General features: G+C 44.4%; 1 protein-coding gene across 9 annotated transcripts in view; it reads left to right on the forward strand.

The window, feature by feature from the left end:
- FNBP1 (formin binding protein 1) overlaps positions 1-11720 on the forward strand; it is an 89695-nt gene extending 77975 nt beyond the window's left edge. For 2 of the 9 annotated variants that reach the window (XM_053996369.1, XM_053996378.1), the window contains 8 exons: positions 92-106; positions 256-291; positions 4117-4226; positions 5931-6063; positions 7046-7167; positions 7493-7629; positions 7995-8153; positions 10407-11720. In XM_053996369.1, the coding sequence (XP_053852344.1) occupies positions 92-106; positions 256-291; positions 4117-4226; positions 5931-6063; positions 7046-7167; positions 7493-7629; positions 7995-8153; positions 10407-10441 (747 nt within the window). In that variant the 3' untranslated portion in view covers positions 10442-11720. Of the gene's footprint in view, positions 1-91; positions 107-255; positions 292-4116; positions 4227-5930; positions 6064-7045; positions 7168-7489; positions 7630-7994; positions 8174-10406 lie in introns of those variants that run through there. The other 7 variants (XM_053996371.1, XM_053996373.1, XM_053996372.1 and 4 more) reach the window with 5 other exon arrangements.
- Positions 11721-14413: the final 2693 nt, after the last annotated feature.

Genomic DNA, 14413 nt, shown 5'->3' on the forward strand with positions numbered 1-14413 from the left:
ACATCAGCCTGAAAAAGTTCCTCTTCTACTGATGCACTGTTGTTTTTTCTCTCTCTCCCCCCACCCTGTATCTCTCCAATTTTACATGAAGCTTTCTCTCAAGCTGGTAAGCACATTTACAGCATGCCTGTCCTGTGTTTTAATCACAATTTCCTGTGTGTGTTTTAATGTGCACTGTGCCACATGTGACATGACACTGAAATTAACTGTTAAATTTTTTTCTTCTTTGTGTTTGCTTTTTTTGACATTTATCAGATAAATCTGAATACACAGGTCTGGAGTCTAATAGAGGTGATCAGAATTCAGTCTTCTAATAAACTGCTAAAAAATTAACTCTAATATATAGTTTAGTTTTCACTTTTATAATCTAGGGCTATGAAAATGTAGAAAAACAGTATTGAGCAATTCTGCTACTATATAAGTATACATTAAAACATTAAAAGAAGGAGAAAAATTAAAATAAAGGCCTCTGTGCTTGCTGGACTTTTTCCAGAGAGCCATGCATGTCTTTCTGTGTAAAGTAGCTGCAAAGTTTGCTTTCCATGTCCGGTATTACTGGAAATCTGCATCATTATCACCTACATTTTACAGCCCTATGTAGTCCTTCAGAATAACCAATAATGACATTAATTAAAGTTCTGTAAACTGTAACCAACAAGGTTAACTCAATCTGATTTGAGTTTGCAAATTGAGACATACGAGTCTGTGTGAATCTTAAATTCCATCTTGGATGCAGCTGGGAAGGTTACTTGAACTATGGTAAGATAAAGATGTTACTGAGCTGGAAAGGGAAGGGGTGAACACACCTGGGAAAGCAAATTACGTGCTGAACCCCATGCACAAGGAACTGTTTTGCTTGAGACACTCCACACCTTGCTATGTCCCACAGCTTGGCCACATTCCTTTGGCCCTGGAGAGCCCCTCAGCAGGAGAATGTGCCTGGTTTGCTGCCCCACCTCGTGCAAGCACGCGAGAGCTGCAGCCACTGATGGCATTTGGGGACCTCGGAGGATCCACAGGGGCACCTAACTGTGTCAGCTTCCAAATTCTCTTATTCCTCACCAGTTTGTGCCTTTGGGTGCTCTTTCCCTTCCCTGTGAGGGTGGTGAGGCCCTGGCACAGGGTGCCCAGAGAAGCTGTGGCTGCCCCATCCCTGGAAGTGCCCAAGGCCAGCTTGGACAGGGTTTGGAGAAACCTGGGACAGTGGAAGGTGTCTCTGCCCATGGCAGGGGGTTGGAACAAGATCAGCTGTAAGATCCCCTCCAACACAATCTGTTCTGGGATTCTACACATATCTTCTGCTTGGACACTTCATTGTGGGCCTCTTCTGCTCATGGCAGCTCATCCTGAGAAACGTGTGGGCCACCACGTGTTTTGGGTCCTGCTGCTGCTCTGGCAGCACAGTGACTTTCTTGAGCTCCTTTAGCAAGGTTGCTTCTCACTGAAGACCTGTGGTAGGTCTGAGGAATGATGGGAGTGCCTGGAATACATCCAAACCTTCTTTTGGCTGTTGCCAAGCCACTGTCCTGGGAGTCCACTGCATTTATACTGGATTTCCACTCATTTTCTTGGTCACAGTGCTAGTGTGCTGTGTAGCTGAGTTAAGCCTTTGTATGTAAGAATAAGTCCTCCAAAAAATGGCTGACATGGCCTTTCCCTGGAAATTGCAGAAGTTGGAAAGATGTGCAGGGAGGGCTGAGACCCATTTTCACCTCAGATGGAGAAAAGCAGCTTTTTGTAATCTCCTCTTGGATCCTCACTATGCAAGAGCCAAAACTGGGGCTGAAAAAGCTCATGTTCTCACATGTAGCTTCAGTCCAGAAACTGGTCCTAATACAGGCTCTGTTTTCACTGTCCTTCATCTTGGGACAATTTGAATCCTAACTCAATATCTTTCTGCAAGGAGACCTTGTGAGCAGCACATCAGAAATAGCACAGCTTTCCCCTCACCTCACTGCTGCAGCATTTCTAAAAATGTAGGCAATGTCCACAGCTTGAGAGGTAGCCCAGGTGTGTTTGTGCTTGAGAGCATGAAATGTGCCCAGCATGTGCAAAAACTGCTCCTTGACTCTCCTTTTCGGAGCTTCTGATAGGAAATTCCTGAGCACAGCCTAAGGTTGGAGAGAGATCACCTCCCAGCCTTGGGTGTGCAGCCCTCTGCAACACTCCTGCCTTGGTCTGAAGCATTGTGAGCCAAGCTGCTGGATTTAGTCCAGCTTAGAACTCTTGATTGAACTTGAAGAATCAAAAATGAGATACCAAAATGATGCTTTTCCAAATTTCACTCTGTTGCATTCTACTAATGTACAGCTGGGGATATTTTCAAGCCTGTCTCTTCTGCTTAGAAGTGAGGAGGATATATCAGAATATGTTATCTAGACTTTAAGTGCTTGTTTGTTTACAAAGCTGCCTCCAGATGCTTTGCCTTAAAAAGATGTATGTGGCTTTAGTGTAGATTATCCACTCTCATATCTGTTGTGATGTGGGAGTTGCTGTCAGGCAAAATCTAAACATTAAAGAATAAATTAAAATAGATCTCTCGTCTACCAGGCACATCAAGTAATGTAAGCACTGGTAGGACTCTGTGTGGGGAAAGTTTTAGAACCAGCATAACTTTCTTAGCAGATTGTTTTAAATTTGCTTTCTCATTGTCTCACAAATGGAATTTTAAGTGTATTATTGCAGAGATGATCAAGGCTTCACTAGAAGCACATGCCATCTTTGGCTGACAATCAGTCTCAGGCCTGCTCTGTGTCTTTGGAATGGCCCGTCCAGAGGAGAAGGTGACCTGTGTGTGGTTGTCCTCCAGCCCTCTGGCACCCCCAGACTTTGGTTTTGAACAGCTTGTTCTGCAGCTGCAGGAGAAAGTCACAGTCCCAGCACATTCAGTACAGAGCCAAGGTCTGATGAGCAGCTTTTGTGGCAGTGTCTCCACTAAATCCCTCTCCTCAGAGACAAATTTGGTGTTTTAGCAGGACTGATGGCCCAGCCCTGCTCACAGGCTCTCAGTAAGCTGATGGACCACTGAATTTGGTTACTCAGCTTTGTGGTTTTACCCTTCTATCTCCCATTTTCCCCCTTAGAAATGGGACAGGGAACGAGCAGAAGCAAAAGTGGCCAAAACCTGCCCAAATTCAAGCTCATGCACAAGAACCTCATTCCCTTATGGTGCAACTAATCAGTATTAATATGTGCTCAGTATAGCCCACCCAATCTGCCTCCATTGCCTTCTGGCAAGACAAAAATAGGTTTACTGTGAAGAAAAGAGTGTGGATGTATTTTATGTGTCATCTCTCTGCTGTATCAAACTGAGGCAATCAAGAGGAGACATAGCAGAAGGCAGAGAAGGGGTTTTCAAGCAGAATCACACAAAGGTAACCACTGTGGTCTTCAGGTTTTTTTGTTTTTTTTTTTTTTCCTTTGGTTATGATTTCAAACTGACTGATTCCATGACTTTGATATAACTTCTGGTTTTTATGTGAGTACAAGTGAGAGAGGAAAAACTGAGAGACTTTGGCATGGAATGTGGACCCTGGACAGTAAGCAGCATGTTTTTTAAATTGTGGAGTCCAGTGGGGAATGCCTCTGTTAGCTTGGTGTGTTCAGGAGAGCCCTGACATTTGTAAATGACATTATGTCATTTATTTTCTGACATAAATGAACTGTGTTGGACCAGCAGTCAGTCAGCAGTGCACAGGAGAAGTGCAACTGTGGCACGGGAATAGAAGCCAGGGAATGCTGTTTGTAGCTGAGTGAAGGAAGGCAGGAAGGATCAGCTTTCCATGAGAAGGGGACTCTGTTAACAAAAATTGATGGTAAAACTGTAGGTAAAAATAATTTCTCATCTTTGCTGTTGAATTCTGGAATTCTCCAGCTGATCTTCCATTAGCCACTGTTAGGGAAGCAGGATGCTCCTGGGATCATTTTGAGGGCATCCAGATTCCTCACCATTCAGGCACTGATAACACACTACAAATGATAACAATGCTTCAGACCACTGTGATTTTGCACAGGTTTTTGTGAGCTGCTTTCAAAATGCAGTCCCAAAGGGTTCTTTCAGACTGATTATTCTTTTTTTTTCCTTATTCCCCCCACCCTCCATTCCACTCTGTGCAGGGAGCAGGCCCAGAAGACTTCAGCAATCTCCCACCTGAGCAAAGAAGGAAAAAGCTTCAGCAAAAGGTCGATGAACTAAACAGGGACATTCAGAAAGAGATGGATTCAAGGTGAGTCAAACCTCTCCAATGAAAAGTGAAATTGCACTGAGCAGAGCCCCTGTGTGTGATGGATGTGGGTAGATCCCAACAGGAGAGGCTTTTATGAGATGATGGCATCATCCAAAGCCTGATGTGTAGCTCAGATTTCCTGGAAGCAGGAAGATAATGACTCCTGTGCTTCTGTGAATGCTTTTTCTACAAGGCTGCATTTATCATTCTGGTTGAGAATAAGGCTATTTTAGCTCCACACTTTTAATTGATTCTGGCAGCCTGTATTTGTGCTTTGTGTTTGTTCACATTCTGTAGTTGCATTAAAGATTCAGTGTGTTTTGTTTGTGAGACACAGAACTTTTCTTCCCTGAAGGATTTCAATACTGGTCTCTTCCTAAATACTGCTTTGCATTTGTACACATGTGCCTACATTTTGTGTCAGCTTGCTTTCAAGAACCTATTTATTTTGCCTACTAACCCAGAATTTCTCCTTTATATTTTCTGTCATGGATAAGAAAAGAAAGTTGCACGTGGTTATATGATTTCTCATTGCTTTGTTTTTTTCCTCTGTGGTAATTTAAATTTGCCTCTGTGTAGGTTTTTCTTTCTGTTCTGTATTGATTCTGAGGTAACCCAAGACTAAGATCAGATATGGAATTGCAGCAGAGTGAAGTTTAAATAAGACAGTTTATGATGGACAAAATAGCACCAGCAGTTAAATAAGAGTTAAACAAACAGTAATAATTATGAGTCATATGTTTGCAACATTGTCCCTTAAGGCTTCAGGCACAGAGCAGTCCCACTTCCTTGCCACCCACACTTTTTCCCAGTCTCCATACACACAAGGCAAAGGCACAGGATTGCAATTGTCAGGAGTTTGGTGGGAAACTCTATAAAGTATAAAGAGTGTTAACTTGAGCCGTGGGACTCTCATTAACCTCTCTCCCACCAGCTAATGCCTAGAGAAAATCTGAATAGTTGTGCCTAAAACCAGCCCACAATTCCATTTCCAGCTCTGAAATGTCCATCAGCAGCTGAGAGAAGCTGCCCTGGGACTCGGCCGGGGTCACATTTTGTAGCCTCAAGTCCATCTGTCCCTGTGCTGTGGCAAACACAAACCATCTGGAGCCAGCTTCCTTTTAAGCAGTGTGAAACAAATAAATATCTTTCAGATTATTTGGGTTGCTGAAGACAAGCTGCAACAGGCAGGGTGAGAATTTCTTGTTTGCCCTCCATTTCTGTTATTGGTACATCTTTGTTCCACTTTCTCAACCGGAGGTCAGCCCGTGATGGATGATAATGATTCAACTGTTTGTCTATGCCTTGAAAACTGGGAAGATATTAGTCTAGAAAGTTGGAGCTGTCATAGATTGCAATGATGGTGAGATTTGTTATTATTATTTTCCCCAGGGCAGCAAGTACGTACTGTTGTACTACATAAAAAACCATGTCAGGCTAAAAATCAATATCAAATATCTTCTCACATTGTAGGTAACTCACTGGTTTTTCTCTGACAGTGTAAATTCTCTTCTGGCAAATAATTTTACTGTTCTTTTTTAATGGCTTTTTAAATGGGTCTATACCAGGCAAAAGCCCCATCTGGGCGTTCTCAGTTCCCTTTGTAACAGCTTAGATTGAACCTCAGAGTGAAAAAGAGACAGTTTATTAAAGGTATTTACCCCAGGTGCACTAAATGTGTTTGATTTTTGTTTTGCCCCTCAGAGATGCCTTAACAAAGATGAAAGATGTGTACATCAAGAACCCCCAGATGGGAGACGCCGCGAGCGTGGACCACAGATTGGCAGAGCTTGGGCAGAACATCGAAAAGCTGCGATTAGAAGTTCAGAAATTCGAGGTATGAGGAGACATTTCAGTAAAAAGCAGCTCAGCTCAGGTCTGAGCAGGGCTTTCCTGGCTTTTCCAGATGTACTGATGCACTTTGGTGTGTGAGGGAAGGGCTACGTGAGCACTTGCATTAATTGGGGTCTTTGATTTGTGTAACACAAGCCTGCACCATCTCCTGTGGCAGTCAGCCCACAGTCAAATTTGCCACAGAAAACAAATTGTGCTAAGTGGAGGTGAAGAGAAAATGTGGTGCTCTCTGGACTGCCCAGAGGGCTTCAGATGCTTATTTAATTAATTAAATAAATTGAAGCATCATGTTACAGACGTCTGTGGAAAATCAGAGTGACATAAATGCAAAGCACCATTTAGAGACTAACAGCAAGACAGAAGCCATGAGATGAAATATGTTTTAAGGAATAGTCTGCCATGAAAAGGAAGCTGCTTAGTGATATAAAATCTCCAGAGCAGAAGGGGAGTGTTTGGAATATATGAAGCCCATTATAATTACATGAGAAGGATTAGACAGCTGAGAAAAGACTTCACTTTCTACATTACGCTTTGAACATAAACAGATACAGCCCATTAATTTCAGACGTGGTTTTACTATCCATTGCTTTCCTACCTGTTTGAAATGAGTGGCTCTTTCATTCTTCCCAGCTTTTGTTCTTGTGCCTTCAGCAGTTGCTGAGCTTCTGGTGTTAGACTACTCTAAGCAGCCACACATCATTTTACTTGATTGTGACTAGAGGAGCACCATCTCCCGCTGGCTGTTAACTGCTTCTCTGTCAGGGTGTTTCCAGGACCCGGTGCCAAAAAATAGTTACATTTTCAATAAGTGTGTTTTTCAGCAAGACAATCCAGAATTTGAACAACTGACCACTGCCACTCCAAGGAAAACGTGAACATGCCTACAAACCAGCCTGTGTTCTGTAGCCTGGGTGTCAGGAGTGTCCCAGCAGGGTGTGAACTCTGTCTGTCTGTCTGTCTGGCAGGGCTGGCTGGCAGAGGTGGAGGGGCGGCTGCCGGCACGGACCGAGCAGCCCCGGCGCCAGAGCGGGGTCTACGAGGCACAGAACCCGTCAGGAGTGAACAGCTGTGCCCAGGACCGTGAGAGGTACAGTATCTGTACGGGCTGGGGCTCTGCAGAGCCTCTGCAGGCACACCCAGGGCTCTGCAGCCTCACCTTGCCTTAGCCTACCTCAAAGAGCTGCTTTCTGACTCTGATGAGCTGTGTGAAGCACTGTGTTTTTACAGCTTTTAATGGTAAAAGTGAGGGTTCTCACTTATCTGTAGTCACAGCCAGCTCCGAGCAAGCTCTGGAATCACTGAGCTGCTCCAGCTGTAGTTGTTTTCCCTTGTCCCAGGCCTGGGGACCCAGTGGTTCTCTCTGCTGCTGAGGTTGGTTGCTATAGTTGCTGTGTTTTTCCTCTCTTGAGCAGCCCCGATGGCAGTTACACAGAAGAGCAAAGCCAGGAGACTGAGATGAAAGTACCTGCAACAGACTTTGATGATGAGTTTGATGATGAAGAACCACTACCCACCATAGGAACGTGTAAAGCGCTCTATACATTTGAAGGTATCACTCAAACTTTACCCTCATTTCACAGACCAGGGTTTTTTAAGTTCATATGCCAAGGGCAAGTGGGAAACCTTCATTAAATCTTAAAAAGCCAAAGGGCAAGTGAGGCTCTGGTGTGATTCTGTAGGAAGGCACCAAGACAGGGATTTTTCTCCTGTTGCACAGGAACTCTACAAGAGAAAGAACCAAAACTGCTGTCAAGGTCACATTTCTGGTTCTTTATGTACACACTGCTGCCTCCTGAATGACAAACTCCTGTTCTGGCTGCCAGTGATGCACCAAAAGCTGTGTCCACCCATGGTTTGAGTGACTGATTCCTGCTGTGCAGCACAGCCTGACGTCCCTGTTGCTGTGTGTTTCAGGTCAGAATGAAGGAACAATCTCTGTAGCAGAAGGAGAGCTGCTCTATGTAATAGAAGAAGACAAAGGGGACGGGTGGACGCGAATCCGAAGGAACGAAGATGAGGAGGGCTATGTCCCCACGTCCTATGTTGAAGTCTATTTGGACAAAAATGCCAAAGGTGCTATGACCTATATTTAATGCTATTATTATTGTTTTATTTGCTTTCACAGAGATAATCCAAGCCTGAAGCTGCTCTGTGTTGCAGATAGAGCCTTTTAAGAGTCTGTACAATGCCACCAAGTGCATTATTCCGTATGTGGACTAATTATGGCTTGTTGTACTGCAAAATGTGCTTTTCTTGCTCAGAGAAGGGTAGTGTGGGGGACTCCTGAAAGCAGAGGGGAAATGCAGCCTTTCCTGGACAGTGTTTGCTCAACTGTCATTGCCATTGCATGCCCAGCTTAGTGCAGGAAGCACAAAGCCCTTTGGGATCGTTCAGGCTCTCCTCAGATGCCCAGGTGGCATCTCAGACACATCCACAAGTGAACTGTTTGTCCCAAAGTCACTCGGTGGAACTTTATGGAGGGAATATTTAGACTGCTGGTTTGTGTCTGTGTGGGAGCTTTTCAGAGCCTCTTGTGTTCTGGGGACCTGTTGGATGGAAAACTGGTGGTAATTTAGTTTAGTGTGTGTGGAAGGGGAAGGAGAGATCTTACCAAAACCCCTCTACACAGCACTCTGTGGTCCTTCATAAATGGGCAAAACATTGAGAAAGCTCCTCTGTTCTTTCCCACCTTGCTACATTTCAGATGTATTTGCTGTTGCAGATGACCAGAACTAATGGTTTAATTTTTGCTTACATGAGATCAATGGAGACATTCAGAGTTTGGACTCTGTAAGCTGCTGTTTGTTGCTTTTAATTCCTCCCAAATGTTTTGTGTAAGGAAGCAGTGCTGCAGGGCAGACCTGGCTGGAGTAAATGCCAGTGCTGAACACCTGGTAATGGGATACACTGAGAAATCAAAAGATTTCAAATCAGGACATGTTAGAACTCCACTGTGTTAAATAATTTGTGCTTATTCAGTCACTTAATCCTTCAGATTATTTTGTTTCCTAGACATAAGAGTTCTTGGTGTGAAACAAATGGCCTCATCCAAGTCAAAGGCAAACTGAACCATGTTCTTTGGGGTTTATGGGCAGCAGGAAGAGAGGACCAGGACTGTACCCATAAACCAGCACAGAAACTTGAGCAGTTCAGTGTTGGGTTGGGTGTCAATCAGTGCAGTGCCTTGTCTGCTGCAGGTGAAAATCTTGTTTTATTTTGCCATAATACAGTAGTTTTATCTTCCTGTTGGCAAATACATGGTCAGTTGAGATGCAGAAGAGTGCAAAAAATTTAGCCCCCTCTGTTGGTTTTTATTAACCTTTGAAAGAGGAACATGGATCATCCCTTCCCTTTTATATCCAGAACAAGGCTGAAGGATTGGAAATCACGGAATCACAGACTGGTTTGGGTTGGAAGGGACCCTCTCATTCCAACACTCTCCCATGGCAGGGACACCTTCCATCAGAGTAAAAATACAAACTGTGCCAGGGGTGAAGGCTGATACAGCTGCAGCCATGTCTGTAGCAACAGTGGAGGTTTTCTAGATAATTTAAAGTTTTTCCATTAATTTTGCTGGATTTCAGGAACAAAATCAAATGGATCTGTGAATATCTAATGTATAGGAACAATAATGTTTACCTCTTTTATTTCTCAAGTCTCTGGTTTAAAAGAGAATGCTTCATAGAATGCAGCATAAAGATTTGCAGGAAATGCTGCTGTGTTTAAAAGGTGAACTTTCTGCAAGCTGCAAATTGATTTTTAAGGTATTGGTAGAAGTGACTTGATTCAGTCCTTGAAATAGAAGCGATGACATTCCTGAAGATAACATTGTAAATACTAAAGCATTTACAAACTTTAGTAATCCTTTCCTCTTTTTGGAAAGAAGGTTGAGCAGCTGGCACCACGAAAGGCTGGTGGCAGAAGGGTGGGAGCTCACAGCAGCCCCTGTGACTGTCCCAGCCAGCAGGGCCAGTCCTGGCCCAGCCTTACCTGCCTGGCCAGGCTGTGTCTGTGCCAGGAGCCAGGAGCAGCTCAGTGCCACTGCTCAGTGCTCTGTGAGAAGCTGCTTTTTCACTCAGCTGGAGCCTGTGTTGTCAGAGCTCTGCTGCAGAACTGAGCTGAGCAGGACAGGTAAGTTGTGTGCTGCAGGTGCCCTCCTGATGGTAGTCTTAGAGGAGCCAAGCTGGGTCTGTGCTTGCCAGTCCCCATGTGAGGGCTCCTGATGACATTTGCAGGGCTGCCTCTGCTCAGAGGGTGTTGGCAAACCCTGTCACAAAAAGAACAGTAATGCCTATCTTGTTTTGCCTTTTTTTTTTTTTTTTCCAGATGTGCACAAACCACTTCAGAAAATCTCTGAGTAGGTTTGTATAGGCCTGTCCACCCTTTATTCTCCTGGTTTGCTGCTACGGTTGTTTTAAGAGCTCTATTTGAGAAGGTTTTCTTTAGAAGAGATGAATGCACATGTCATATCTCCATCACTGAAAGACTTTGTTAGGTACCAGGTCGGCTCTGAAATGTCACTGCTGACGAAGGTGCTGCCCTGACTGTGTCCATTTAGTGCAAACAGCACTGTTGTCCTTCTGAATAGAGAGCTGCAGGCTCTGCTCCCGTTGGGATTCCTGCAGGAAGCTGTTCTGTGCACACCTGGGGGTAGCATCTTGCAGGGCTTTTCTGGTGTCTGGTGCTGAGAACTCTCAAACACAGGAACTGGTTGGGCCTTTCAGCTCGAGACTGACCACCCTGTGTCACTGGCTGTGGTACCTCGTCATCTGCTCGGGAACAAAACTCTTTCACTGAGGGATGTTGTGAAATGGTGTGACACAAAAAATCCTGCATGGAGTAACCAGCTCTGTACAAACCCTTGCATTGCACCCAACAGAAACACCACATTCCCTTCCAGCAGAAGGCCTGGATGTTTGTTTGGGTGACATGCAGGAATGGAGGCTGGCTTGGGAGGTTGAACTTCTTGATTAAAACTATTCTGGAGCTGTGGGCTGATGAACATTTTGGCTCCTGTTACCCCTCACCTCTGATGATATCAGTAATTCCTTATGGACAGCTCTGGCATTCCCAGTGCTGCAGCTCTGCTGTTTGCTGTAACCATCATGCAGAGCCTTGACTTATATAAATAAATAGGTAAAAGTTAACCATGCTGATGCACTTTTTATCTAGGATATATCTGATTATTTAATGCTTGCCAAATTATTTAGGAATTGGTAATTATAAACTGGACTGTGGCTTTTAAAAATCCTTTTGTTAAATACGTGCCCTTAGTTCTCCCAGTATAAAAAAAAATTGTATATAACATAACTTAAAGACTAAAGTTACTTGAATTTGAATTGTTTTTATCCTTTTATATGTGTATAAATATAAATGGTTTTATAGGCTGTTCTTCTGCTTAACCCATCTGTTTTGGTAACTACTCAGTCCCTCTGATGTTGATAAGTGTTTTTGGTTACTCAGCTGCCTGCACCTGGACTTGCATAGGAACTGCTGTTGTGTGTTAAGGTTTGTTCAATCTGGCCAGTGTGGTTGTCTTGTTTCTATTCTTATTTTTTAAAGAATCATCATCTGTCAGGAATCTCTTTATAGCTTGATGTACCATGGTGTCTTCTTCTAATAAACATTATATTTTCTCATTCCTGTGAGGTTTTGGTTTTTGAGTTTTTTTAATGACAGTAACTAGTAGATGGCAGTAATTAGTGGCAAAAAATAGTGGCATTTAACTTTCCTAAGGGACAGCAAATGGCCCAGAGCTGCTTCTCACTCTAAGCACAAATGCAATTCTTCTCAAGAAAAATATTTTATTGTGGCTCTTTGGAAACTTCTTTGTGCTGTCATCTGGAAGGATTTGATGGAAGTGGGTGCAAAGGGGGTGAGAAGGTTCCCCTGGTTTCTCAAATGCAAGGGAAGTTTGGACTCATCCTGTATTCCCTTGGATACAGCAGTTTGGGCCAAATCACATCCTGGATTGTAGCTTCACTTGGCCAAAGGCAAAACTTGTCCTCAGTCCCTAATCTGTGGGAACGGGGATGGCCAGAGGAGGGGTTTGGAGGCTTGGGCTGCTTCACAGCATATTCCTGGCTTCCCTTGAGAGGGAAAGGCTTCTGCAGCCTGTGGTGGAAAGGAAAGCTCTGGATCCCTCTGCAAATTCTCTGATTTAATTTCCTGTTGTTGTTCAGTGTCATTGATGGTCTCTGGAGCTGTCACTTGAACAGATGCAGTGCAGACAGAAAATGAAAAAGCTGTTTGTTCTCTCAGTGGCAAGAAGCAGGTGCTGGCAGGGTCCTGCCCCTGTGCTTTACTCCCAGAGCACAGCAGAATCCCAGTGATGCTCATCCCAGGCTGGAGGGAAGGGCTGAGGGTGAAGGGTTTCTGTCTGAGTCAGGAGCCTTCCTGAGCCCTGTAACCCAGTAGATGCTTCATTGCTTTATTTCCTTTAACCTCCTGCAGGCAGAGCTGCTCTTAAGGGAACCCATTTCCCCCAGCCTCTTTCTAATCCAGTCTCTTTCTTTTTGTCTTTCTTATGTTTTAGATTCCTAAAGGTGTTTGTGCTGGTGCAAGAACCTCGGGGCGAGCTTGTCACAGAAGGAGACACAAAATGGTCTGTTTACCCTGCAGGCAGTTAAAACACACCCATGGAAAGCCAGACTCCCACTCTTGTCTGGAGTTCCCACTTGAAAAATTCAGACCTAAATTCCATCCCAGTACCATTCAGATGCTTGCTCTTTTCCATGGCATGCTACTTGTGGCTCGGACTTCCTTATCAGCCTCTCCCACTCTTCTGCCAGCCTGGCACAGCCCCTCTGTCAAACATAACACACACTTCTCCCAACCCAATCCCTCCCAACTTCTGTCAGAGAACTGCTGGCTGCCCTTGGACAGCCAGAGAGTCCCAAGCATGTTCTGGTCTGTCTTCTGTCCCCTTGTCCCTCAGTCCATCTGGATGTGCACACTGGTCCATCAGCATTTCACACGGTGCCTTTAGTGCTAAACCTGCAGGTCCTCTCACCAGAGAGCGTGGAAAGGAGGTGGAAAACCTCCCCTGGAACAGTGTTACAGCAGCTGGACTGGGCTCTCAATCTGTCAATATTAAATCTGATCCACATGCATTGTTCAACATTCTGCCTTCTCCAAAAGGTCACTAATACTTGTCAGCCTTTATTTCTCTTTTTTCAAATCCAGGCTGATGCTCATTCCAGGTATTAAACCCCTCTGACCCTGCTGTTTCCTGAAACCCTTCAAGCTCACGTATGTACTTGTTTTCCTGCTTGTTCTGTCTGCCCCCTCCTGTGTCCCTGCTGTTCCTCACACACACACAGACACACACAGACACAGACAGTGGCATTTTGGTTGGCAGCCCTTGCTGCTGCTCACAGGCCCCGTTTGGCTCTTGTTTCAGCCTGCATGCTCGCCCTGTTGCCTTGCCTGCGCCCACCTTCCTCAGGGTCACGTTATTTTGTGGCTCGTGGTTTAATCTCTCTGCAGTTTTCTTTTGGTTGGTTTGTTTTTCAGCATTTCAGACCTGCCTTCTCTTTTTGCATGACCTCCTGTGCGTTCTCATCAGTTCATGTTGGAATAACAGAGTTTTTTTAGATAAATAAAAGAGGAAAGGAAAAAAAAAAAAAAAAGAAAAAACGAAACTGCACTGTTTCCTTCTCCCATCTTGTCATGGACTGGACCTGGACCCAGCAGCCAGACAGGAATTGTGACCACCCTATTTTTGCATAGTTTGGTTTGAAGCAGAAGTAGGATAAGTGATTCTGCACTTTATCATGTCATACAGTGGTAAGAGAGCTACAATATCTCCAAAAATTACATGATCTGGACTTCAACTGCCTAACAAAGGGTTAATTTCTTCTCTAAACTTCTACAAACTTCCATATTCTAACTTGGTTTCCCCTGAATTGTTACCATTGCTTGGGTTTTGCAGTCATGGACATGTTTGAGCCCTGCAAGAATCAGTTGCCACTAAATAGCTCCCGAGGGCCAAATTTATTCATTCATGGATCCACACCTTGTTTGGGGGAATCTACTGGCTCTAGTCCATCTCCAGCATATTCTGTACAATCCCCACAAGTTGAGAAATATTACATGGAAGCCACTATGGGCAGTGACCCCAAAATGAAACCTCTCAGGGTTTGTTTGCAGGCAGGTGAGTGTTCTGCTGCCTGCTGGGCTGTCCTGCAGGGTCAGCACATCAAAACACATCCCAGAATCTCAGACTCTCTGTGTTGGGGATGAAGTGATTTTTGAGCTGGGTTATGTGTGGTGTTCACAATTCTGTCCCTTTCTCTCCATTTAAGATGCCAACTCTTGTTTTTACAAAGTCC

The sequence above is a fragment of the Vidua macroura genome, chromosome 21 (genome assembly GCF_024509145.1).
Source record: "Vidua macroura isolate BioBank_ID:100142 chromosome 21, ASM2450914v1, whole genome shotgun sequence".
In the NCBI taxonomy this organism is placed as follows: Eukaryota; Metazoa; Chordata; class Aves; order Passeriformes; family Viduidae; genus Vidua; species Vidua macroura.